Source organism: Miscanthus floridulus, chromosome 14, assembly GCF_019320115.1.
Source record: "Miscanthus floridulus cultivar M001 chromosome 14, ASM1932011v1, whole genome shotgun sequence".
Classification (NCBI taxonomy): Eukaryota; Viridiplantae; Streptophyta; class Magnoliopsida; order Poales; family Poaceae; genus Miscanthus; species Miscanthus floridulus.
In genome coordinates, this window is record NC_089593.1 from 54,568,008 (window position 1) to 54,594,462 (window position 26,455).

The 26,455-nt window shown below is 43.8% G+C and overlaps 1 protein-coding gene across 1 annotated transcript; it reads right to left on the reverse strand.

Annotated features, from left to right (window-relative positions):
• Positions 1-23,966: 23,966 nt before the first annotated feature.
• LOC136503470 (uncharacterized mitochondrial protein AtMg00810-like) lies at positions 23,967-24,539 on the reverse strand. Its single transcript, XM_066498542.1, has one exon. The coding sequence runs from the start codon at positions 24,537-24,539 to the stop codon at positions 23,967-23,969; it is 573 nt and encodes a 190-aa protein (XP_066354639.1).
• Between the last annotated feature and the right edge of the window lie 1,916 nt (positions 24,540-26,455).

Sequence of the window (26,455 nt, forward strand, 5' to 3'; positions counted from 1 at the left end):
TCCTACACAGGAGAGACCCACTCAGCAGGTTCTTGTTTATCGCAGGTGCGTGCTGGACATTCTTCAATTGGATGGTTTTCCCTAAAGTGAGCTTCAGATCTACCGTACCAACACCAAGAACAGAAGCACGCGTTCCGTTTCCCATTAGGACGCTGGAAGTCCCTGCTGCCTGATATGAAGAAAACAAGGAAGCATCAGAACACACGTGAACATTTGCACTAGTATCAACCCACCAGTCGATAGACTAAAATGAAGAATAAACAACAGGAGATTTACCGTACCCTCCTGAAGTCGAGGGCTCGCCAATGGTCGCATTAGTGAACTTTTTGCTCACTTCAGTGGTCCTGTCCTTGCGGTCGGGACAATCCTTGGCAAAGTGACCAGGATTACCGCACACAAAACAGGTGAGATTCTTCAGATCCTTCTTCTCTGTTTTCTTCTTTTTAAAGCTAGTAACCTTATTCGCCTTGGGACCCTTCTTCTTGTTAAATTGTTTCTTGTTTTGAACAAAATTGGCACTGTTCTGCACGTTCTTCACCTGCACATCTTTTGCCCTTGCCTTCTCTTCCACATCAAGAGCTGCAATGAGATCTTCAATAGAAATCTCTTCTCTTTTGTGCTTCAGAGCTGTAGCAAAATCATGCCACTCTATAGGAAGTTTAGCAACAATCGCTGCTGCAACAACCTTTGGAGGTAAAGCACATCCCAAATGTGCAATCTCGCCAACCAGAAGCTAGAGGTCGTGTGCTTGAGTTACAATTGATTTAGCACTGTCCATGCTAAAATCAAAGAACTTTTCACATACATACAGCCAGCGACCGGCTTCGGCTTTTGCATATTTTTGCTCCAAATCCTCCCACAGCATAGTGGCCGATGAGTAATTCACATACACATCATAGAGTTGATCCGCCAAAATGGTGAGGATGCAGCCCAATGCGGTATTATTCGTATTCTCAAACTGCATGGTCTGTTCCTCTGTGATGGGAAACACAGGGTATATCACCCACCACAGCCCCAATGACATGAGCCAAAACTTGGCCCTTGTCTGCCATCTGCGGAAGTTCTCACCTCCAAACCTCTTATGTTTCATGGCATCAGATGCATTATTTGCCATTGCTAGATCACAGAAATAGGCACAATCAGGTTTTTGGAATGTTGGAAATATGTGCCTAATATACATTCCAGATTTTGTTTGGAGGAAAAACTCATAGATAAAAAATGATGCAAGCATATAACACAAGTAAACAGGCAACATACTGACTAGAACAGGATTGCGCAAGGAAATTACTCAATGATCCCGCGCAAAACATAGTCGAACGTGTTGAAGTAGATGTTGCAGATCACCAAGCGGTCGCGTGTAGACGCTACCCAAAAACCTGATTGCCACCCCATACAGGAGTCTCGCGGCAGTGGTTTCGGAGATCCCACTCTCTTCAAGTCCGGTGCACACTGAACTCAAAGGTCGACGAGGCGCAGCAGCGAGAAGCTCAGCACAGTGAGTGGAAATGTGAGCGTGTGAATCCGTACCCTTCAACCAGGACGTCTCCTGGTTTTATAGGCCTTCATAGTGCATCAATTCCCTTCATCAAGCAGTAAAAACTGCCCAATTTAATGACAGAAAATGCTACAATCAAACAGCAGAAACTGACACACCTTATTACTGTTTAAAACGGCCGTTTCAATCACATTGAAGCGCCATTACGCTCAGCATAAAAAATAGAAACTGCACAAATAATAGCCTGCTGTACACGTACGCGTCGCAAGTCACAAGTCACGCGATTTTTCACATGAAAAATGCGCACGAGCTGCGCGTGCATGTAGCAACTGTCTCCTTCTCTCTCATTTTCACCTATTTTGCATAGAGAGGAGACTCCCATATTTAAGCAAGACAACCTCTCCTTGAATTAGCAATATGGGACTATAGGTTGTGCATGCTTTGGAATTTTCAGATTAGGCCAAACATGGGCCTAAATCCAACACTTGTCTCCTACTAGGATGTAATTCTTGCTTCTGCGGACGACTTGTGTGGCTTGCTGTTTTTCCGCTGGCAACTTATTTTCTTTGATGTAATCAATAAAAACCTATGTCCATGATGTGTTGATCACCAGAATCTGGTTGCCTTTGGCTGTGAGTTCTGTGGTTGTCTCACCGGGTTGTTTGATAGAAGGAGCTGATAACTCCTCTATGAATACGCCGGGTGGGACTTCTGCCCTGTCGGATCCAAGCTTGGCAAGAACATCTGCTGCAATGTTGGAGTCCCACAGGACATGTAGAATTTCTAGTCCTTGGAAGTGTTTTTCGAGTTTTCGGATTTCAGCATAGTAGGCACCCATGTTCTCTTTGGTGCAATCCTAATCTTTGTTGACTTGGTTGATGACTACTGCCGAATCGCCGTATACGAGTAGTCGCTTGATTCCGAGTGTAATAGCCACTCTTAGCCCGTGTATGAGAGCTTCATACTCTGCTTCGTTGTTGGTGGCTTGCCTTAATATCTAAAGGACATACTTTAGTTGTCTTCCATCTGGTGAAATTAGGAGGACGCCTGCGCCCGCTCCTCCTAGCTTAAGTGATCTATCAAAGTACATCTTCCAATGATCAAGGATAGAGCTTGATACGGGTTGTTGGATTTCTGTCCATTCGGCAACAAAATCAGCAAGGGCTTGAGATTTAATTGCTTTCCGTGGGGTGAAACCAATGTGGAGAGCACCGAGCTCAACCGCCCACTTGGATATGTGTCCTATTGCGTCTTTGTTGTGTAAGATGTCTCCTAGTGGGAAATCTATCACCACAGTAATCTTGTGGCTCTCAAAGTAGTGACGAAGCTTGCGTGAAGTAATCAGTAGGGCGTAGAGTAGTTTTTGCATGTGCGGATATCGGATTTTTTATTCTGATAGCACTTCGCTGATATAGTATACTGGGTGTTGTACTTTGTATACGCATCCTTCTTCTTCTCTTTCCACTACTATTGTCGTGCTGACTACAGTAGTAGTTGCTACAATGTATAGCATCATGTCTTCATCTTTCTTTGGAGGCATGAGGACTGGTGAGGAGGTGAGGTATGCCTTAAGTTTCTTGAAAGCTTCATTGGCCTCTTCTGTCCACTCGAACTTGTCTGTCTTCTTTAGTAGTTTAAAGAAAGGCAACCCTTTTTCGCCGAGCCTTGATATGAAATTGTTAAGTGCCACCATGCAGTCTGTTAGTTTTTGTACTTCTTTGATGTTTCGAGGGGGGCCCATCTTGGTTATTGCTCAAATTTGCTTGGTGCTTGCTTCGATTCCGGGATGACTGACCAAGAAACCGAGTAGTTGTCCTGAGGGAACTCCGAATACACACTTGTTTGGGTTTAATTTCCACATCCACCTCTTTAGGTTCTCGAAGGTTTGTTTTAAGTCATCAATCAGTGTATCCGGGTTCTTTGTTTTTACGACCACGTCATCTACGTATGCTTCTACGTTTTCGCCGATCTGATCACCGAGGCATGTTTGGATGGCTCTTTGGTAAGTGGCTCTAGCATTCTTGAGTCCAAACGACATTGTCTTGTAGCAGTAGGCGCCGAATGGAGTGATGAAAGATGTCTTGCTTTGGTCTTGTTCTTTTAATGCGATCTGGTGATACCCGGAATAGCAATCAAGAAAAGATAATAAGGTCGATCCTACTGTTGAATCAACTATCTGATCAATGCGTGGTAGCCCGAACAGATCTTTTGGGCAGTGTTTGTTGAGATCTGTGTAGTCAACACACATGCGCCACTCATCTGTGTTCTTTTTTTGTACCAGAACTAGATTTGCTAGCCAATCTAGATGGAGGATTTCCCTGATGAATCCAGCTGCCATTAGTTTTGTAATTTCCTTTTTAATTGCTGCCTTATTGTCGGGGGAGAATCGTCGTAGTTGTTGCTTTACAGGCTTGGAGCCTTCATTGGTGTCAATTCCATGCTCAGCCAACTCTCTTGGGACCCCTGGCATGTCGGCCGACTTCCAAGCAAAAATGTCTTTGTTGTCCCAAAGAAAGTTGGTGAGCGCGAGTTCCTATTTTGCCGATAGGTGAGCACTGATGGTTGCTGTTTTTGTGGGATCACCGGTGCCTAGGTCGATTTGCTTCACGCCGGCTTCTTTTGGTGGAGCTAGGATGCTTGGTGTCTTAGCCGGTATCTCTAGTTCTTCTTGGCTTGTTTCTGCTGCGATAGTGGTTATTTCTTTTCTCCCATCGTTTGCCTGTGCCTTTGCTACAATTTGGATCGCCTGTACATCGCAGTCAAATGCGCGCTTTAAGTCGCTCCGAAGAGAAAGGACTCCGTTAGGCCCTGGCATCTTGAGCAATAGGTACGGATAATGTGGTATTGCCATAAATTTTGCTAGTGCCGGTCGCCCAAGAATTGCATGATATGAGGAATCGAAATCTGCGACTTCAAATTTGATGAACTCTGTGCGGTAGTTTGAGGGAGTCCCAAAGGTAATCGATAGAGTGATTTGTCCAAGTGGCATTGCTGCCTTGCCGGGTACTATGCCATAAAAAGGTGTGCTTGTTGGTGTGATCATCCCAGCGAGTTGTAGTCCCATCTTCCTTAGAGTTTCTAAAAAGATGATGTTGAGTCCTGCTCCTCCATCAATTAGTACTTTCGTGACAGTCATGCCAGCAATGGTTGGATCTAGAACCAATGGGTAATGGCCTGCATTTCCTATGCTGGTCCACTGGTCTTCTCTTGAGAATTGGATTGGGTATTCTGACCAGTTGAGATATCTTGGAGTAGCGGGTTCTGCGGCCATAATTGTTCGTAGTGCTAGCTTTTCCTGATGTTTGCTTCTGGAGTCTGGAATCTCGGCAAAGATTACCGCTACTGTCCCTCTGGATTTTTGGAATCCCTTGTCATCATGGTTGTCTTCTTCTTTTTTCTGATTGTCTTCTTTATTGTTTCCCTTGCTATCTTTTCTAGTGTACCTTTTGTTGAAGGTGTAGCAATTTCTGATGGTGTGCCTCCCGTTAGGGTGCAAAGGGCAACACATGTTCTCGATGTCGTCACATCTTCTGGGCTTGGTAAATTTCTTTGATTTATCAGCCATTGCTACCGTGTTGTCTGGACCTTGCTTTCTCTCCTGATGCCTGTTGTTTCGAGGATTTTGCCTGTCTGGGTTGTCTCTGTTGTTCCTTTTCGGGAATCTTTCCTTTGTTTTTTCTTCCGCAGTAATCATCTTTTCTACTATTCTTCTGAATTCTTCGTTATTTCTTGGGTTTTCTTTGCAGAAGTCTTGGAATTGCCACCTAGCCATGATTCCATGAGAGAAGGCTTCAATTACTTCTCGTTGTGTGATGTCATGTACTTGAGCTCATAGTTCACCAAATCATCGATAGTAATTTCTAAGACTTTCACCTCCTTTCTGCTTGAGTCCTTTTAATTCTGCATGGGTGATTGGATGTGTAATAATTCCCTCAAAATTTTCACAGAAAGCTCTTTGTAAGTCTTCCCAATTTCTAATTGATCCGGGATTTAATTTGTCAAACCACTGAAGCGGCATGGTTTCTAGGGCCATGGGGAAGAACAAGGTTTTGATGTCATCGTCTCCTCCAGCTAGTTTAGTCGATTGTGAGTAAATCCTGAGCCATTTCTTAGGTTCGGTCTTGCCGTCGTACTTGGAGTGGTTGGACGGCTTGAATTTGTGAGGTAGTCGAATCAATGCAAGTCTATTTGCAAAATAGGGAAATCTATCGTGTGTTCTGGCTTCTGTATATTCTGATTCTGCACCCCCTTCTTGCCAGCTGTCGTCTTGGTAAGAGTAGTTTTGTGTGGCCATCTGAGTAGGTGCTCTGCTCCTGTCCTTTCTTGGTTGCTCGACTTGGTTATTTTGACTGTGATTTCTTTGGATTCCTCCGTTGTGGCTTCCACTTGGTCCTAGTCTTTCGAAAGCAGACTTTCTTTGATTTTGGTCTTCTTGTTCATGAGATGTTGCCTTTCCGTCATTCGTTTTAAAGATTGTTGATCGGAGGAAATCTCAAAGTTGTTCTTGTTTCTCATTGGGGTGTGAGGTCGCCCTGAGTTCTTCTAGTGCTTCTCGGATCTTATCGTAGGGAGTACTCGCTGCTCGTCTTTCTTCGATTTCTCATTCTGATTTTCTTCTATTGTACTCGGCTAGGTCTGATTCATATTTGTTCCAAGTGTCTTTCCGCTGTTTCGCACAGCGTTGCCGTCCTTGTTTCAGTTTGTTCTTTCTTTCTCTTGCTTGCTTCTGGCTCTTAGTCTCACCATCGTATCCCTAGATAAATGGTGATATATTGGACTCAGATTCATCTGAAGATCTTACGTCGGGTGCTTCTGGGGGGATCAATGGTGATCGAGGACGGCAAATCATGAGTACTTCTCTAGCGTGAGTTGTTCCGTCATCATTGTTGATTCCTGTACTGGTAGAGCTGTTGATGACTTTAGTAGAGGTTTCAAAGTCAGATGGAATCTCCTTCTGGGTAGGGTAGAATTGTTGTTGCCGTGTCGTCGACTAGTTGGGTGTTGTCATCCTCAGGAATGGTATCTAGCCAGTGAATGATGCAGTCCTGAGATGTTATGGTCAAAACGAGACCTTCCTGAGCTCCCTTCAGTGGCATTCTAAGCATGGAATAAGTGGATCCTTCGTGCCATGTCTGATAGGATGTTGCCATGTTGTGGAGTCCAAACGGAAAAAGATCCGACTTCTTTGAAGTATTCTAGTGTGCTCCGAGTAGTACTCCTGACAGGTTGGCATCATGTCTTGGGGCTTTGTCAGAAAAGAACTTGGTCTTCCGAAAGAACTCGGATAAGACTTTGTTTTGGAAGCGGAACTTAAGTTTGAATTGGATACGTGATCTTGCGAGAACTGAGTCGGATTGAGCTATGCAAATCTTCTGGTGAGCTAATTCGTCGTTATCGTCGAAATAGGATGATCCTGATGATGATCTGATTCTTCAAGGAGACGTTCTTGGAGCTTGCCATCGTCGCCTGCCTTGCAGATCCATGAACCGAAGACAAAGATTGATCCCTTCGGGAAGATCATTTTGTTGAGGTCCATCGAGCTCTCGAATGCAAAGTCCCCGAAAGCCCCTACCTAGCGCGCCAACTGTCGATGTTTGACCACCGATAGCCTACCACGGGGGTACCCGGGGCAGTATGTTCGGGCTCTGGCGTATGCTGAACTCGATGGTTAACACAAGAGACAGTCAATTTATCCTGGTTTAGGCCCTCGATCGTAGATCGAGTAATAGCCCTACGTTTAGTCGGTGTTAGCCTTTACGTTGGATTGATTATGAAGTGTTGTGTTGTACAATTGCTCTATTGAACTCCTGATCTAAGGAGCCCTGCCCTCCTTTATATAGTCAGGAGGTCAGAGTCCTAGTCGTTTACAATGAGAGTTTCTAGTAGAATTACAGAGTAATACTACTACTAAGATTACAGGAGGAGAATCCTAATGGGACTAGGCCTTCTTCCTTCCTTGCAGGGTATCCTGTGGGTCCGTACCGACAGGTTGTCACAGAAAACTTTTTTGCCCACTTCTTTGTGAGCATTTATTTAGCTCACGGCTGACGTTGAAGCAATCTCTAAAATTTGTGTTTGATACTTATGTAACCTCGGAATCTCAAACCACACTGGATGTAATCGATAATTTTTTTGTTTTGATGCTTACATAACCCTTCAAATCCCAATCCATATTGGATGATAGCTTCCATTCCAATTTCAATCCAGAAAAAACCTAATCATTGACATCAACATACTTACTGGCATAGAATATCTTAACCTTTTGCTCTACTGAAGTGTTATCTTTATGAGCACTGTCATGTTCATGAGATATCATTTTTTTTTGTGAAAGTATCCCTTTTGACTTATCTATGTATAAAGTTGTGAATCTGACATCTATACTTTTCAGACTTCACATCCATTTGCTCTGTTATGTGTACAACTGTCACAGGAGATAATAACACATATTCATATTTTTCCCTTTCATTTAGGAAACTCTTTTCTGATTCTGGAGAAGTTCATAGTTGCTGCTTACTACTTGAAGAGCATCCATATGATGGATTTTGGTTGCCTGGCGAATATGGTCTCTGTTTTGGTAAAAAACCTTTTTGTTTGGCAAACTATATCAATGTTTCACTCTATTGACTTTATTTTTATTTTTAGCTAGTATTGTCTTATTTATGTTGGCCGTACATTTCTGGAGGACCAATATGGCTAGTAGGTTACCAAAGCTTATATCTTTTGTCATCCTTTTCAGGTTGGTTTCCTTGACTTTTGTCATCCTTTTTCAGGTTTGGTGTTCACATTGTTGTCAGTCTCCTAATTAGGGATGGGAGATGGGGAATAGTAGGGCCTTGCAGAATTAAGCATTGGGATCCTTGCCTTCTCCCAAGACATCGTCTCCTAATTCTTATAGGAAGTATCTACTACAGGTGAGATTATCATCTGCTGCTGCACTACCTGCAGTTTCTATTGTAATATGTATTGTGCCTATCTGAACACACTTCTGTGGAATCCTGGCCAGGCCACCGGTAGCATGTCGCCAAGATGGCATTTGCTCAGAGAGCAAGCTTCCATTCATGGCAGCATCAACCAGGTATTCCTAGAGTTAGACAAGGCTTGCGCTCGTTTACATTTTGTTTATTGTAGTTTCAGTATACCACAGTTGCTTAGCGTGCCCTGGAAGAATTTAGTTTAAGAAATCAAATGTTCATCCTAAGCTGATATGAATGATGTCATGTGCGAAACTCATAGTTTTTAAGGCGGTAAGGCGAGGTGCGGCGCTCCACCCCCTTCCAGACGCCAAGGAGAATTAACCGAAACCTGGGTGTGGAAACAATCTGCATCGAGATGTCTATTTAATGATGGATTGTAATGGTAGTTTATATAATGCTCTTGTGCTTGTGGTCAGATTTAAATTATATATATATATATATATATATATATATATATATATGTATGTATATATATATATATATGTTCTGGTCGAATTTGAATTTTTTTATGGAAAAATATACTGTAGGAACGGTTCTAGACTGAACCGTCCCTACAAACAGATATTATAGGGGCGGCTGGTACTACAGCCATCCTTACAAATCGATTTGTAGAGGCGGCTAGTGTTACCAGCCGCCCCTACAAATCGAATCGATTTGTTGGGGCGGCTGATAACACCAGCCGCCTCTACAAATTGATTTGTAAGAGCGGTCTGAAAACCGCCCCTATAAATGCATGATTTGTAGAGACGGTACGGTAGGAGTGGCTGGCCAAGCTGCCTCTACAAATCCTCACCAACTGCCCCTAAAAACCATTCCTGTAGTAATGCTGGTACCTCGTGTTGATGACACGAGCGTTGCTTCCAATGGAAACACCATCATATTTTGTTTTGTTCTACTTTGCGTAGCTCGTAGATGGCGGGGACTGGAACAACATGTATAGGTATCTCAGTTACCTATTTTTCTTTATCTATTTTCATGCCGAATAGAGATAAAAATGTAATTTCCATTTACTGAATGACTGAATACCTATTTTCTATAGCTTACTATATGACTGAATGCACCATGTATTGAATGATCTATTTTGTATCAATTAGCAATATAATGGTATATAGAAATAATATTCATGATTGATCATGGTTACATGTGTAGGGGACTGTGACGCCTAAGAGGGGGTTGAATTAGGCAACTTAAAATTGTCTCTAAACTATGGCCTCTTTTTCTACCCTTAGCAAAACCTATGCAAACGATAAACTATCTAAATGTGCAACTACGATGTTGCTACTGTGTTGCTATCTCTACCGCAAAAGGAGTAATACAAACAATGTAAATGCAGAAACTAAAGAGTAAGGTAGAGATATGCAAACTCCCATTGACGACTCCGGTATTTTTACTGAGGTATCGAGAAGCGCACAAGCTTCCCCCTAGTCCTCGTTGGAGCCCCTTGCAAGGAATCTCTCGCAAGGGCCAAGCTCTCGGTCGGGTAACTCCGTGGATAGCTCCGAGCCTTCCCCATGCACAAGTGGGTGTCCAGTGTGCCTTCCGGCAAGCCTCTCCCGGACCGCTCCTCACCGTCTTCACTATCAAGCATCCGGCCAAACCGCCGCATGCCTTGTTCCCTCTAATATACGGTGGCGGCCACACCACAAATGCGGTTGGTGTGATCTCGCAAGACTACAAGCCCCTTCGATGTACAACAATGGTGTGCGCAAGCACCGAGTGGTAAGAGGTCTACAAACTTCACTAAACACTAGGCCTAAACCTAGAGCAAGCGCATAAGCAGTGGTCTAATCAACCTAAGCACTTCGCAAAGCACATACGCTAATTACCTAATAAATCACTAAGCACTATGCAAGTGGAGATCACCAAAATAGTGTAGGAACACCCTTGGTATGTTTCCTCAGCTCCACTCTTGTCAATTGGCCGGTTGGGGGCTCTATTTATAAGCCCCACTAAAAAAGTAGCCATTGGGGAGGAAAACCGTTTCTTTGTTACTGACCGGACGTTGCTTTTATCCTGACCGAACGCGTCTGGTCGTCCCGACCGTTAGAGCGTGCGATCAACTGATCGAACGCTGATGGCGTTCGGTCACATGCCATCGGACGCGTCTGGTCGCAATTTTGCCACTTTGGAACCTCTCTATACTCGATCGGACGCTGCAGTTTTGTGTCCAGTCGATTAGCCGCCAACGTCCAGTCAGTGCTGAATGTGTTGCTGGGATGATGAATAGTGCTATCAGTGCGTCCGGTCACTTTCAGACCTCAGCGTCCGATCGCTGCTGTAGACGCCTGCTGTTGCCGAGCAACTGATCGAACGTGTCCGGTCCCTATAAGGGTTGCGTCCGGTCACTCTGTGAAGCTCGTTTCTTCGCGACCTTATGTCCAGCTTGGTTCATATCTTCGTGCTTGGACTTTGCTTGATATCTTGGGTCTTCTCTTGTGCTTTTAGGGTTTTGCTTAAGGTGTTGATCATCGGATCATCATGTCGCATTCATCCAACTCACGTCTTTCACCCTATTGAACTACAAAAAAATCACTTACAAATTCATTAGTCCAATTTGGTTATGTTAGTCATCAAACACCAAAATCCAAAGTAAATGGGCCTAGGTTCCATTTTCCTTACAATCTCCCCCTTTTTGGTGATTGATGACAACACGACCAAAACAAGCAAATAATAAAAATTTTAGAATTTTAAAACTATTTACTTGCTAGGCTGCAATGCAAAGGGTAAGGTTATATGATGCTAAAAGATACCAATTGAAGATACCACTCATAAAGCTAAATGGTTCTACATGTAAACATCTTTGGAACTTATCTTGCGCTTGCAAATGTCCCCATGTGGCATTATGGATTTAAGCCTCGCTTTTGGTCCTACAAATTCTCCCCATTATATAGACTAATCCATAATCCACTATCCTCCCTTTCTCGGACCATTACCACTTGTAAATTATTATGATTAGGCTTGCTTTTGGTCCTACAAATTCTCCCCCTTTGGAATCAAACACCGAAAAGGAAGACATTAGTAGCACAAGGGAGGGCCAAACTTTGTGATCCTTTGTACGTGGAGTGGAATAGGTCATAAAATTTGACTCTCATATTACATAGACTAAGCTCCCCCTAAATATATGCATACATATGATGGAGAATATAGTTAATGCATAATTGAGAAATTAATGCTCAAGGGAGTTTAATCTATATAATGCATGAAGAAAGTATATGAATATCAAAGTGAAATCAACATGATAATATCGGTTTAGAAATACCACATGTAGAAACCAATTTGATTTATACCACTTGCAATAGGTGGTGTATATTTGAAGTATGATGCTTAACTCCGGGGACTCAATTTTCCTTGCAATGAGACCACTACACATATGATAAGCTTGAAAAGGTGTTAGTCTCAAAGCATCCAACTTGTAGAGTAACCTCCCCCTAAATTTGTGCACACAAGTATGGAATACTTGTAGGAGACATGCACATTAATTTTAGAAACAAAAATACCACTTGAAAGATGACATCACATGAATATGAGAATCATTTTCGAAGTTTATATTCGGGAGAAATTATCTACAATTTAGACTTTGGCACATATTAGATGAACAATTGTAAAACAAGCTATGTGTCGTGCCCTTAAACAAATTAAACCATGTAGGTTTGCTCCAAGGGTTAAGAGTGAAACCAAGCAAGCCTACCATATGATTTACCTAGTGTATGCATGACAAAAGATATAAGCATGCAAATGCAAACCTAGGCATGAAAGGAACTAGATGCTAATTAAGATTGCAAGAATTTGAATCTTGATACCAATTGAAAGGAATTAAATCTAGTTACCTAACATGGTAAGGGGAATTTGGGTCCATAGTATTCAGTAACCCACTTGGCAATAGACATGATCCAATGGATGCACCCCATGAAATGCACCCATACTTTGCCAAGTCTCTAAATTCCCCGATGTCCATTGGACTTCTCACTTCCCTTTCAGGATCCAAACCTTCTTGGTGCTCTTCATATTTGAAATGATCTCCTTTGGCACCCAAAAATAGTTGACCCCATTGTTGGCTTGCTTGTTCACCTTGATGGCCACCACCTTGTCATTTTTCTTCTTCTTTAACAAGTATGGTGTGGAGGCCTTCTTGTTCACCTTGTTGGTGTAGGTGTTGAAGAACTTGCTTGTTTGCTTTTTCTCTTTCTTGTTTGCTCCTCCCCCATTCTTCACCTTGCGCTCATAGGACTTGTGGCCTTCCTTGAGGCACACGTAACAAACCATGGTTTGTCCTTCGTCAAGCTTCTTCACTCCCTTAACGGTATTATCTTGATGAAGTTGGACTTGCTTCATCTTGCCTTTCACTTGAGTCAAGTCTTTGGTGAGGCGAGCCACTTCTTGCTTGAGTTGCTCATTTTCCATTGCAACCTCTTGTGTTCATGTATCTACAATAACTTTCTCAAAACAAACTTGGTTGCACAAGGGTGAGTCTAAACATAAATCATTGCAAGAAGTAGAAGTATCCTTTTTAGGCATGACAAAGATAGAACTTTTCTTTTTAGGTGCCTTGGTGGGGGTTGTACCGACGGCTTTAAGATTAGTAACTTTATTAGTTAGCTCATCACAATGTTTGCACATAGTTTCCATTTTAGCAAGCAAACTTTTATAAGCATTTTGTGAGCTAGCTAACTTCTCTTTTAATTTTTAATTTTTCTTTACAAGTTGCTCATCATTGATTGTGCATGCATTTGTTGTTGCACTAGCCTCAAGTTGCTCAATTTTAGTAGATAGTTCAATATTGAGATTAGCAAATGTCTCATATTGTTCAAGCAAGGTTTTATATGCTTCTTGTGAACTATCTAGTTTTTCTTGCAACATTTTTAGCTTCTTTTGTTGACTAGTGCAAACTTTAGCATAGTTAAGATTTTATTGCACAAGTTCATTAAGAGAAGGCATTTCATCATCACTATCACTCTCACTAGAGGATGAGCTTTCGTTATCTCGTGCCATAAGGCACACATGAGAAGAGCTTGATGATGAGTGCTTGTGGCCTTGCTTCTTGTGATGGTGTTCTTCTTCACTTGAAGAATCATCCCATGACTTTATTAATGTGAGGGCTTTGTCCTTGCACGCCTTCTTCTTTGTCTTAGGTGTGGGCTTGTTTGGACAAACTTTCACAAAGTGTCCCAACTCGCCGCATCCATATCATCCTTTCATCCTTTGCTCATTTCTTTGATTAGTGAAAATGAGATCTTGAATTTAGATGCGCACACCCTTGACATTGAGCCTTTGGATCATCTTCTCCACCTTGTTGATAAGTTTGATTGATTCTTTATCAAGATCGGAGGTGGAGGAGGAAGATTGATCATCATCACTTGATTCTTCATCATCATCATCCTCATCATCTGAGGAGCTTGAACTTGAGCTTGTCTCAACTTGCTTGCCCTTCATCTTCTTTTTCTCACTACATGTGAGAGCTTTGCCTTTGTTTGATGAAGAGGCTTCTTCTTGACCCATCTTGCATGACATTTCAAATGCCACTATCTTGCCAATAACTATGGCTAGGGTCATGGTGCTCAAATCCTCCATGTTGTGAAGGATGGTGATGATGCTTGCATATTTCTTTTGTGGTAGCACAGAGATGATCTTCCTCACGATGTCCGCATCATCTAGCTTTGTTAATCCTATTGAATGAAGCTCATTGATAATTAGATTCAAATGAGAAAACATATCACGAACAAGCTCATCATCATTCATTTTAAATGAATCATAATTTTGTTTAGCTAGACAATGTTTTTGCTCATAGACATTAGTTGTGCCATCATGAAGCTCTTGGAATTTTAACCAAATTTCATGTGCCGTATTTAAAGTGAACACTTGGTTAATCACATCCATGCTAAAAGATTCAAACAAGTAATTTTTAGCTCTAGCATTGAAATAAATTTCTTTTTCTTCACTCTTTGTGGGTTTATCGGAATTCTTAATGGGTTTCATCCCGCCACTAGTGACTTTCCAAACACCTAAATCTACTACCTCAAGGTGACAAGCTATTCTAGCTTTATAGTAAGGGAAGTTAGTGCTGTCAAAGTGCGGAGGCCTAGAGGTATCCATCCCAACCACTCTAAATAGCGTCAACTCAATGGCGATGAAGCCAAAGGTCCAAATTGAGCCAACTGGCTCTGATACCACTTGTAGGGGACCGCGACACCTAAGAGGGGGGGGGGTGAATTAGGCAACTTAAAATTCTGACTCTAAACAATGGCCTCTTTTTCTACCCTTAGCAAAACCAATGCAAAAGATAAACTATCTAAATGTGCAACTATGATTTTGCTAGTGTGTTGCTATCTCTACCGCAAAAGGAGTAATACAAACAATGTAAATGCGAAAGCTAAAGAGTAAGGTAGAGATATGCAAACTCCCATCGATGACTCTGGTATTTTTACTGAGGTATCGAGAAGCGCGCAAGCTTCCCCTAGGCCTCGTTGGAGCCCCTAGCAAGGAATCCCTCGCAAGGGCCAAGCTCCTAGTCGGGTAACTCCGTGGATAGCCTTGGGCCTTCCCCACACGCAAGTAGGTCTCTGGTGTGCCTTTCGGCAAGCCTCTCTCGGACCGCTCCCCGCCGTCTTCACTATCAAGCTTCTGGCCAAACCGTCGTGGGCCTTGTTCCCTCCGGTACACGGTGGCGCCCACACCACAAACGCGGTCGGTGTGATCTCTCAAGACTATAAGCCCTCCAATGTACAACAATGGTGCGTGCAAGAACCGAGTGGTAAGAGGTATACAAACCTCACTAAACACTAGGCCTAAAAATAGATCAAGCGTATAAGTGATGGTCTAATCAACCTAAGCACTTCGCAAAGCACCTACGCTAATCACCTAATAAATCACTAAGCACTATGCAAGTAGAGATCACTAAAATGGTGTAGGAACACCCTTGGCATGTTTTATCAGCTCCACTCTTCTCAAATGGCTGGTTGAGGGGTCTATTTATAAGCCCCACTGAAAAAGTAGCCGTTGGGAATGAAACCGCTTTTCTGCTACTGACCGGACACTGCTTTCGTCTTGACCGGACGAGTCCGATCGTCCCGACCATTAGAGCGTGTGATCAACTGATCGGACACTGATGGCGTCTGGTCACATGCCAACGGACACGTCCGGTCGTAATTTCGCTGCTCTGGAACCTCTCTGTACTCGATCAGACGCTGCAGTTCCTGTGTCTGGTCGATTAGCCTCCAGCGTCCGGTCAGTGCTGAATGTGTTGCCGGGATGATGAACAGTGCCATCGGTGCGTCCGGTCACTTTCAGACCTCGGCGTTCAGTCGCTGCTATAGACGCCTGCTGTTGCCGAGCAACTGATCAGACACGTCCGGTCCCTATAAGGGCTGCGTCCAGTCACTCTGTGAAGCTCGTTTCTTCACGATCTTGCATCCGGCTTGGTTCCTATCTTCGTGCTTGGACTTTGCTTGATATTTTGGGTCTTCTCTTATGCTTCTTGGGTTTTGCTTAAGATGTTGATCATCGGATCATCACGTCGTCTTCGTCCAAGTCACGTCTTACACCCTATTGAACTACAAAACAATCACTTGCAAATTCATTAGTCCAATTTGGTTGTGTTAGTCATCAAACACCAAAATCCAAAGTAAATGGGCTTAGGGTTCATTTTTCTTACAACATGCAAGCATTAAATAACTTATAGACAGTCAAGTAGATGTCTATTAAGGTGTCTGTGTTGTGAAATCCAACAACTTGCAGACAGAGCTGTCTGGGCTTGTCTTTTCTAGCTTGTGTAAGGTCACTACTAACTATCTAGGCACAGAGAACGAACCATTTTTATCAGGGTCATTGTCTTCTTGTCTTCATCTTAATCTTCAAATTTCCACACTTAAGCCTTAAATCCTAAACTCTTCTCCGCTTCTTATCAGTTTGTTTGCCATAAGCTTCTTGTTTTGATTTCTTGCAAAAAATCATAACTTCTTCACCCACCAAAATATAGGTTGCAGTTCTATACATTAAATTTGTCCTCAGAAGCAAAGACACAATTGTGGCATATGGGTCGTCAAGAAGTGATGTATGAAACTTGTGAGAGAACATCATAACCAAGATCCGTGAGCTCATTCATGATGACATACATCCGGTTGAACACATTGGAAACACTTTCATCTTTTTTCATAGCAAATTGATCAAACTTGTCCGTGTACCATGGTTGTTCCCTCATGAATTTCCATATACTTCTTCCAAACATCATTTGTTGTGATACTCTTGATTCAATTGAACTTAACTACATTGCCTCATACGACATATTTATCCATAGCTTGATCATTCTGGAGCATATTTTCTATATATGTGTAAAATCCTTTCTACTCCAAGGTGTAGCTACTTCCATGCCTGTATTGCAAGATTTAAAGTGTATATGGCTTGACGAAGCATATGTATATAGGAGTATGTGATCATACTAGACAATCATCGAGTATGTGGTAATACTTATTTTTATGTACTAATATAATAGTATTATAATAATATACTAAAAAGTTTGGATCGTTTGATTTTTTTGTCATGTAGTAGAATTTGGGTAAGTTAAAATAAGTATAAACAGTGTAGCTACTCCCTTCGTCCCATAATTAATAGCTTTATGAGGTAGTGTCCCATCTTTAATATACCACCTTGCGTATAGGCGCAAACTCATTTATAACTTGATACCATCATCGATGACTAAGAGAATTTATTATGTCTAAACTACTCCCTTCGTCCCATAATTAATAACTTTACGAGGTTTGAAATTTTTCTCAGAAAACAACATTCTACAAAAACATGGGACACAATCTTCTAATACAGATGCTAATCATAGGTACATGCAAATGATAACCGCCAAATCTAAGAGATATCGTTCAGGAAAGGTAGATGAGAATATATGCATGTTTTACTAGCGTCTTTATTCTGTTTGAAAATTTCATGAAAGTTATTTATTTTGGGATGAATGGAGTATAATAAAAAAGTGTTTTTATATACTTCAAACATTTATTGATAACCTTTCATATATATCTATATTAAGTATCAATGTTATGATATATTAATATTAAGGTGTCTCGACTTTAAGTTCCGCTTTAGACCCTAGAAAAACGAGGACCTACAATGTCCACTAGTTGGCTGGTTCCGGATGAAAGAGTTAAAAGAAGGCCAAATTTGTTTTTATATATAATTATTTTTTTTGCACAAGAAATTGTTAAAAAAAAGTTTGCAAAACTATGCTAATACCATTGATTGAAGCGGCGGAAAGTACTTACCACCAATTGAACCGGTGGAAAGTACTTACCACTAATTTTGATACCAAAAATGAAAAATGACTGTATTCAGCTGCAGTATTTCGGAGCAACAGTTACTGATTGTACAGTAGCCTGTGAGACTTGGCTGCAGCAGCCGTAGTAGTGCTGCTGGAGAGAAGTGCTACCGAACGTATAATGTTCAGATGCTATAGTAGATCTGTGCATCAAATTGATCTCCTATAACTAAAAAGATCAAACGTATGACTATTTTTTTTGTATGACTTTTTTTTTAGGTTGTCTTCGCTCCGCCTCTCCTGCGATATCTGCCTCTTGCCGCGCGCAAATCGCTAAAACGCCGCAATCATAACAACCCCCCCCCCCCCCCCCACCCCCCAACCCCAGCCACCCACCGTGCGACCCGCTGGATCCACGGGCCGCCGCGGCGCATGCCGCTCCCCATCCCCATCCCAGCACCACTGTCGCCCTCGCCCCTCGCGCGGCCAGCGTCCGCTCCCACGAAGGCCGCGCCGCCGGGATCCACGACGACCGCGCCGCCTCCTGCGCGCTCGCCGGTTGGGGTGACGGCGGCAGGCGGCCTGTCTGCCAGCGGGCCCACGCCTGCGCGCTTGCTTGCCAGGGCAGCCGCGGCGGTGAGCTGCCGGCCAGCGGGTCCGCGGCCCCTCGCAGCTGTGGTAGCGGCGGCCGGCCATCATTTCTCTGCCACGGAAGAGGCAGAGGATGAGGGACTGCCAAGGGATCAGGAGGCGGCGTTCGTGGCGGACTCCGTCTCCCTCAGCTCGGATCTGAGTTGTTGATGTTTGCCTCTCTGCGCAGATGTCGTCGGCGGAGGCGAAGGCGGCGGTGGTCCTGGAGTCTGTGCTGCTCGGGCAGGGCCAGTTCGGCACTACGTACCTCTGCGTGGAGCGGGCCAACGGCAAGGAGTTCGCGTGCAAGTCCATCCTCATCCCCGAGACCCACTCCCTCGGTTTGGGGCAAACAAAATCAATGGCACGCCACTAGACCCTGCTTGGCCCAGGAGCAATCGAATGAAAATTTTAGGTATGACACGGAGGAATCACTCTATTCTTGCTATTCTTTAATAAATTGGAGTTCTAATTTTCTATGCTACGTGCAGATCCGAAATCAAGGCTACTTTGCTTCATTCCAGGTAATCTAATACTACCCAATTTTGTGATGTTTGAGTGGTAATTGGATCTACACCCTTCTTTTTTTTTGTTTTTCTATAGCTACTGCTTTCTACCCAGTAGCAGCAGCCGTAGGTCAAAGCACATCAGCCGGCTGATTTATAGAACTATGGATGCTGCCGCTGCCGCTACTGATTTTATATATCTATATAAGTGCTTGTCTCAGATTCATAGAAATTGGCTACTGATCCGCATAGAACTATGGTGCTTGTCACAGAATAGCTATATGATAGGATCCTTTGCAATGCTCTTTTTCTTATATAAGTTGGTGATTTTCACCTTGTAAAGGAAGGGACATGCTATTTTCTTTTATGAAAAGTAATGCCTGCAAACTTATGTTTTTGCCCCTTATGCAGCTCGGCATTGATACTGTCCCAGTGCTTCTGCAAAAGGTATTTCTTCATTTGCTGATGAGCTTCTTCCTGTGCCATGGTGTTCTCACTCTGCTTTCATCTCTTGGCACCTAGAAATTAGGCGTGTAATGCTGGGATATGCTGCTACACTATTAACAACAAATCAAATTATATGCCGTTGCTTCAATAGCTCCGACGAGCTCACTGCAATTGGTCACCACCGTCGCCACTACAGGATGATTAGCGAGTGGTTGAAGTGGAGAAGGAAGCACAGGCAGCGCATACTCCATTGATCTCTTGTGTGATTTTGGTATTTGTGTGGATCTTGGCTCGAGAAATATGAGTCAATTTGATGGGATGAACTGCAATTTGTTGGGCTCATGAGGTTTGGACTGCAAAGCATCGATTGATTCATGAGCTCTAGCTGAATTTTCACGGAGAACGCTTACGTGGCAAGGTTGAGCCAGCAGCCGTGCAGGGTGATCTGAGAATGTTGCATACGGAGTAGTAGATAAGGTCAGATACTGCACTTCTCTTCCTGTTTGGATTTACCAAGAACCTATTTTCTGTGTACAGACCACAATTATTTTTAGTGGATTAGTTGTGAATGCTTATTCTAGCACAGGATACTAAACATGTGTCTTTATGATTTATGATTTTCTCATTTCCTTTGCCTTCCTTCCCTGACTATGTGTCATTTGATAAATTATATTCCCTTATATGCCAAGCAAGTTGTCTCCCTCTGTTGTGTGCATATTGATCAAATGGAACACCAGTCGCAAGGAGCTTCAACATTGATAGATCATTATTATGATTTCCGAAGGTGGTCTCTGGTTTCAAATTTGGAGATATGATTACTATGCAGATTGGATGACTTCATTAGAGACATGTCTCGATATTAGGGAGTCCTAGTTTTAATTTGAACACAACTGAAAAGTAATGCAGGCATAGGTAATCCAGTTTAATTTGATTATCATATTGGAGTATGTACTTGTTACTTGCATTCTTAGTATTATTTTTTCAATTTTGAGTTTACCACATATATTCTTTCGCAGGGAGTACAAGAACTGACTATCCATTATAGACATAATAATAGATACGGGTTCAAGTACATCTTATATTTTCTTATATATGTACATTGTTCCTTGTCTGCGAAAAATTGAAAAGATTTTGAAGGAACCTGATAGCTTGGTGAAATTCATATGAATTATTCACCTAGACAGTTGCCAAGGTACAACTTCATCTCTTTTTTTCTGTCCATGGCTCCATGCCTTTCAAGAGCTGCCTTTGCTGGTTTCCTAGACTGTTTAGACAAATTTTAGAAGCAAGGATGAAATAAAATTTGCCATCCTAACATCCTTAGAAATTTGGATTTCTCAGATCTTTAACAAATTTTGTTCCTAGATTATGCACCATGAATTACTGTTTTTACTATATATTGGATACCATTTAATGAGAAATTTCACTTTTATTGCAAAATGTGTTCCTACCCCTGTAGAAAAATATACCATATGTTAACTCTCATGGTTGTTTGATTTAATAGGATGTATATAGACTAGAAGGTATATTTTCTGGAGATTGGAGGCCATCGATTAGTTGAGATGGATATGAAACTTAGCACAATGTATTAGTTAAATTGTTTACTTTTCTCTCAGTTTGAGAGTGACATGATAATATAATGTTGTAAGAATCAGCATGCATGTAGTCTCAGGGAGTTCTCCAGGAGGTTGTAGACCAGGGTACTGTTTGGGTGAGCACTGCTGTTTGACATTTTGTCAGATTAGTTAGTTTGCTCCTATTGATTTGTTCTAACTTCAATCTAGCCTCCTTTATTGATGAGCACTGCTGTTTGACATTTTGTCAGATTCTGTTTTATGGCTTCTTACGCACCATTGGGCTGAAGCCAATTGTGCGATTCTTCATGAAGCCTAAGAGTCACATGGTCCTGATATTTCACCGGCAAAATCCAAGTTATCTCAGTTGAATTTCTATTGTTTTAGTTAGCTAAAAAACGAATCTCACTACATGTGGAGGGTTCACTCTCTTTCAGGTCTGACTACTGCTGGATTTCCTCTCAGTGGCTGGATCGGCTGGGACACCCAATGGTGATACTCAGGTGAGAGGTGTCTGTGAGGAGGTTGTTGCTGGTGGCACACTAGCACCTTGAAGCAGACCAGCAACAGAGGGTGGTGATGAGGGATGAATGTTGAGGCCAAGAGAAAGACGATGAAGTTGCACTATTTGTTACTCGGATCCTTTGGGAAATGAGGTGGTAGGCGTCCGAATTGCCCAGTACACAGTCCCTGTCTGAAAACCATTTCTACTAATGTTGAAGGCAAAGTGTCTCCACTGCTACATGTCCAAACAAAATATTTGCTATGACGAAGAATCATGATTATATTTTGTTTTCCTCGTAGGGACGCATAGGCACAGATACGCTTCATGTATACGTTTTTCTTCTTTCCCTGAAAAATTGGCCTCAAGAAGACAGCCGTTGATAACGGAGAGTGCCGAAAGGAAATAAGAATGTGATCTCACATAAGCTAAAAAAGTGTTGATCGCGTAAGCCGAAAAGGAAAAAATATTTTGGTAACAGTACAACACATGTCATTTTATCCTTATTACTTATTTCTTGTATATTATTCTAATCGCTGTCATGTTTGTAGTTTTTTTTACTATGGCTACACATTCGAAAATATATGTTTTATGTTTTCGACCAGCAGAAGAAGACGCTTATCATGGTTGACTCTAGACCTGTTGAAAAGTGGTGTAAAGACGCACCAGTGCTGATGTATCCTAGGCAAGCTCTTGGATTTAACTTGCAGGATATGGTCGCAGTGATGGAACGAGGATACCTTCAAATGGAAATTCATCCGTGAAAAAAAAACATTGCAGATGACATAGATGGGTAACTAACTTAGAGCCATCGGTCGCTTACAATAATAATACTTATGATTTAACTATTTCTATATACTACTGATGGTGAATCTTGTCACAGACACTTAAGTGGATACCTTATTCTACAGTATATGTCTACGTGGAATAGTTCAAAGGCCACATATATTTATACAGTGAGTATAACATACTTTGTTTTAAGATTTTGTGAGAGATTTTTTTCAAGACACGCGGTATTACCCATGTGACATGCACTGATATTTACATATATATACTCGAACCTATGTACAGGATGGTATGGAGATGCGGCGGAACATATTCGTGGATTTATTGGCGTACGAAAGAAATGGATATCGAAGATTTTTTCCTGTCGATATAAAATATTATCTTAGCTACATCACGGAAGGTCTATATAGTAGAGTTTGTGAGCCTACGGTGTCGTGCTCTTAGTGACCGTTAATTTCATAAACTTTATTTTTTTTGGATTAAACGTCAGTTTAATATCTTACAGTATTGTTATCTTAATGTGTGATCCATGTGTTTTTAGTATAAAAGTCTAGTTGTCCTGTGGCAACGCACGAACACGCTATCTAGTTATTTAGTAAAAATAAACAAAAATATTATAAACTATAAAATTATAGAGCTCTTAGGTAGGAGCATGTACAATATCTGAAAAGTAGCCAATGAGTTGCCAAGGTCCTAGGAGCACAAGCATGATCTAGACCGACCTTTAATTATTGCTCTCCAGTCAGGCGCTGTCCACATCGGAATTGACATCCCCTGCTAAATTGCACTGTTGTGCTAGCCGGAAGCGCAACTTTTCATATGTATGCAACAGTGGCTATCCTAAGGGCGTCCCCATCGGATGACTCCGAGCTATCTGACAGCCTACCTGCAGTTGAGAGGAGAACGAAAAATGTCCGCTAGCAACGAGTTCAGCGCCAGTGTCACACAGTTCCTGTAAAATGTTTGGCCTCTTCTTTGTCTGTGGCCACCTCACGGCTACCTTGTTTTTCTTTTTCTTTTTACTTGGCTCCATGCCATATCAGCCGGCGATTTCAGGAGCTCATCGATCGGGGACGCCCTAAGGGTGTCGTTAATGTGTAGCTCTGGACTAGCTATTCTCTGATGTGGATAAGAGACAAGTACGAAGCTCGATCGTCTGTAGCAAGGAACATGTTGCTGTGCTCACACAGTTTGCCATAAAACGTTTGTCTCTGCCTTTCGGACCCACATTCATTAGCTATGCCGCAAGAAATTTTTTTATTGTTACAAAAGCCACAATTGTAAATCGATTTAAGGGGTGGTTTTCTTAGGAAAAATGTTACTGTAAATATTTACATCGAGGGTTCTTAGCTGACTCTAGTAAAGTTTACTATTTTTTACTAGCCTTCACACCTTCGTGAAAGAGTGAACAATGGAGCCAACTAACTGAATCGTGTTGATCTCTAAGAATTTGTAGAGGTTACTGGCAGTGGAACTGCCGGCGCTCGAGGCGCGTTTGCCGTGTGCACGCACAACGTGGGCGACGTCGTGGGTGGCTTGTGGACTTAGGCAGCGCGGGAAACCTCATCTAAGCTATTCAAAACTAAAATACAAATTACACTTTATCACCCCCTGCCGTCTTAAGTATCATCGGCATGACACAAAGACTGTCCCGAAAGGCTTCGAACGTCTTCGTCGTCAGTCCCTTGGTCATGATGTCGGCGTACTGCTCACCGGTTGGCACATGGAGAACGCGGAGCTCGCCGGCTTGCACCCGTTCACGGACGAAGTGGATGTCAAGTTCGATGTACTTCATGCGCTTATGATGGACCGGATTCTTGGACATGTAGATGGCCGACACATTGTCGCAAAAACGCCACGGTAGCCTTCAGGATGGGGAAGTGGAGTTCACTGAGGAGCTGGCGGAGCCATATGCACTCAACGGCGGCATTGGCCACCGTGCGGTATTCCGCCTCTACACTGGACCTGGAGACGGTGGGCTGGCGCTTGGAGGACCACGAGACCAGGGCGTCGCCGAGGAACACACAAAATCCCAATGTCGAGCGTCGAGTCTCGGGGCAGCTGGCCCAATAGGCGTCGGAGTATGCCGTGACGTCAAGGGTTGGTGAGGCGCGGAGGAGGAGCCCGTGCGACGTCCTCCCGCGAACATATTGCAGGATCCACTTAAGCTGCGCCAAGTGTTGCTGTCGCGGATCGTGCATGTAGAGACATGCTTGCTGGACGGCGAACGTGAGATCTGGCCGCGTGATGGTCAGGTACTGCAGAGCTCCGGCGCTGCTACCGTACGACGTCGCGTCGGTGATGGCGGGGCCATCAGACGGAAGCTTGTCGTTGGCGTCGATCGGCATTGATGCAGCCTTGCACTGTGCCATTCCCGCACGTTCAAGGATCTGCTCGGCGTAGCGGCTCTAGGAGAGGTAGAAGCCGTCAGCCTTGCACTAAACGTCGATGCCGAGGAAGAAGCGTAGTTCACCCATGTCCTTGACGGCGAACTCGTTGCGCAGCTTGGTGACAACGCGTTGGAGCAGCGAATAGCGCGGCGTAGTGATGACCATATCATCGACGTAGAGAAGGAGGTAGGCGATGTCGTGATCTCGGCGCAGCACGAAGAGGGAAGAGTCTGACCTGGTGGCCTTGAAGCCCACCTTGACGGCGAAATTGGCGAACCACGTGAACCATGCGCGTGGCGCCTGGCGCAGCCCGTACAGTGACCTGTCGAGGAGGCAGACGGCTTGAGGTCGATCGGTGTCGTGGAATCCAATTGGCTGTTGGCACATAACGTACTCCTCAAGGTTGCCATGAAGAAAGGCGTTAGACACTTGAGCTGTTGCGTCGGCCAATGCTTCGATGCAGCGATGGTACGGTGAGCATCGTGTGGATTGTCGTCGGCTTGACAACCGGCATGAAGGTCTCCTAGAAGTCGATGCCAGCGCGTTGATAGAATCCGCGCACCACCCAGCAGGCCTTCTACCGTTCAAGGGAGCCGTCCGGATTAAATTTGTGCTTGAACACCCACTTCCTGGAGATGATGTGGGCGCCGGCGGGTTTGTCAACAAGCCGGCAGGTTCTGTTGGCCAGGAGAGCAGAGAACTCGGCCTCCATGGCACGATGCTAGTTGGGATAGCGCAGAGCCTCGCGAGCGGATGACGGAATGGGAGAGATGGCCGTGTCCGCGGACATGGCATATCGTGGATTTGTCTTGAACACGCCAGCGCGCGCACGAGTGACCATGGGATGGCCACGGAGTGGTGGTGGTGGTACTGATGAGGCGGGTGGAGGCGAGGACTCAGGCGGAGCATGCACAGTTGTGGCTGGAGACTCTGTGGCCGGTGACTGGATGACGGCCGCTGGGGAAGAGGGAGACCCAGAGACAGCATCATTGTGCGGCGATCCTGTGACGGGTGCCGCCGCGGTGACGCGTCGACGTTTAGGGGCATTGTCAGTGTGAATGACAGGCTCGTCGTCCACGGCGAGAGAAGGACCGTGCGTGGGCGACATCGTGGTAGGTGATGGTGCTTGGAACGGGAAGACGGCCTCGTCGAACACAACGTGGCGAGATGTGATGATGCGACGGCTGTCGAGATCGAAGCACCGATAGCCACGATGATCACTGGGGTATCCCAAGAGAACAAACGCAATGGAGTGCGCTCAGAGTTTGTGAGCAGCTATAGCGGTTTGGTTGGGGTAGCACAGGCGGCTGAAGACTCGCAGATGACTGTAGGTGGGCGGAGCACCGAGGAGTTGCTCGAACGGCGTGACCGGCGCCGTGGCATGACATGGCCGCCTGTTAATGAGATGCGAAGCAGTGGAGGGTGCCTCGGCCCAGAAGGAGAAGGGCATGCCGGCGTGGAGAAGACTACGCACGCAGTCATTCAGAGTGCGTATGATCTCTGATGGTGATTCCTCTTCCTCCAACTCCTATGTCGATCACGTCTCCTTCACCTAGACCGTCGTCCAGCCTCCCATGAAAGAGTGAACAATGGAGCCAACAAACTGAATCGTGTTGATCTCTGAGAATTTGTACAGGTTACAGACAGTGGAACTGCCAGCGCTCGAGGCGCGTCTGCCGAGTGCGCGCCTGACGTGGGCGACGTCGTAGGCGGCTTGTGGACTCAGGCAGCGCGGGAAAACCTCATCTAAGCTATTCAAAACTCAAATACAAATTACACTTTATCACTTCGATTATGAAAAATGTTAGTAAAAAATATAAAGTACCACCCGTAAAAAATTTTCTCTACTAGTGCAAACCAGAAAGCTTGACGCCCTCCACCGAGAAGCATGGCACCAG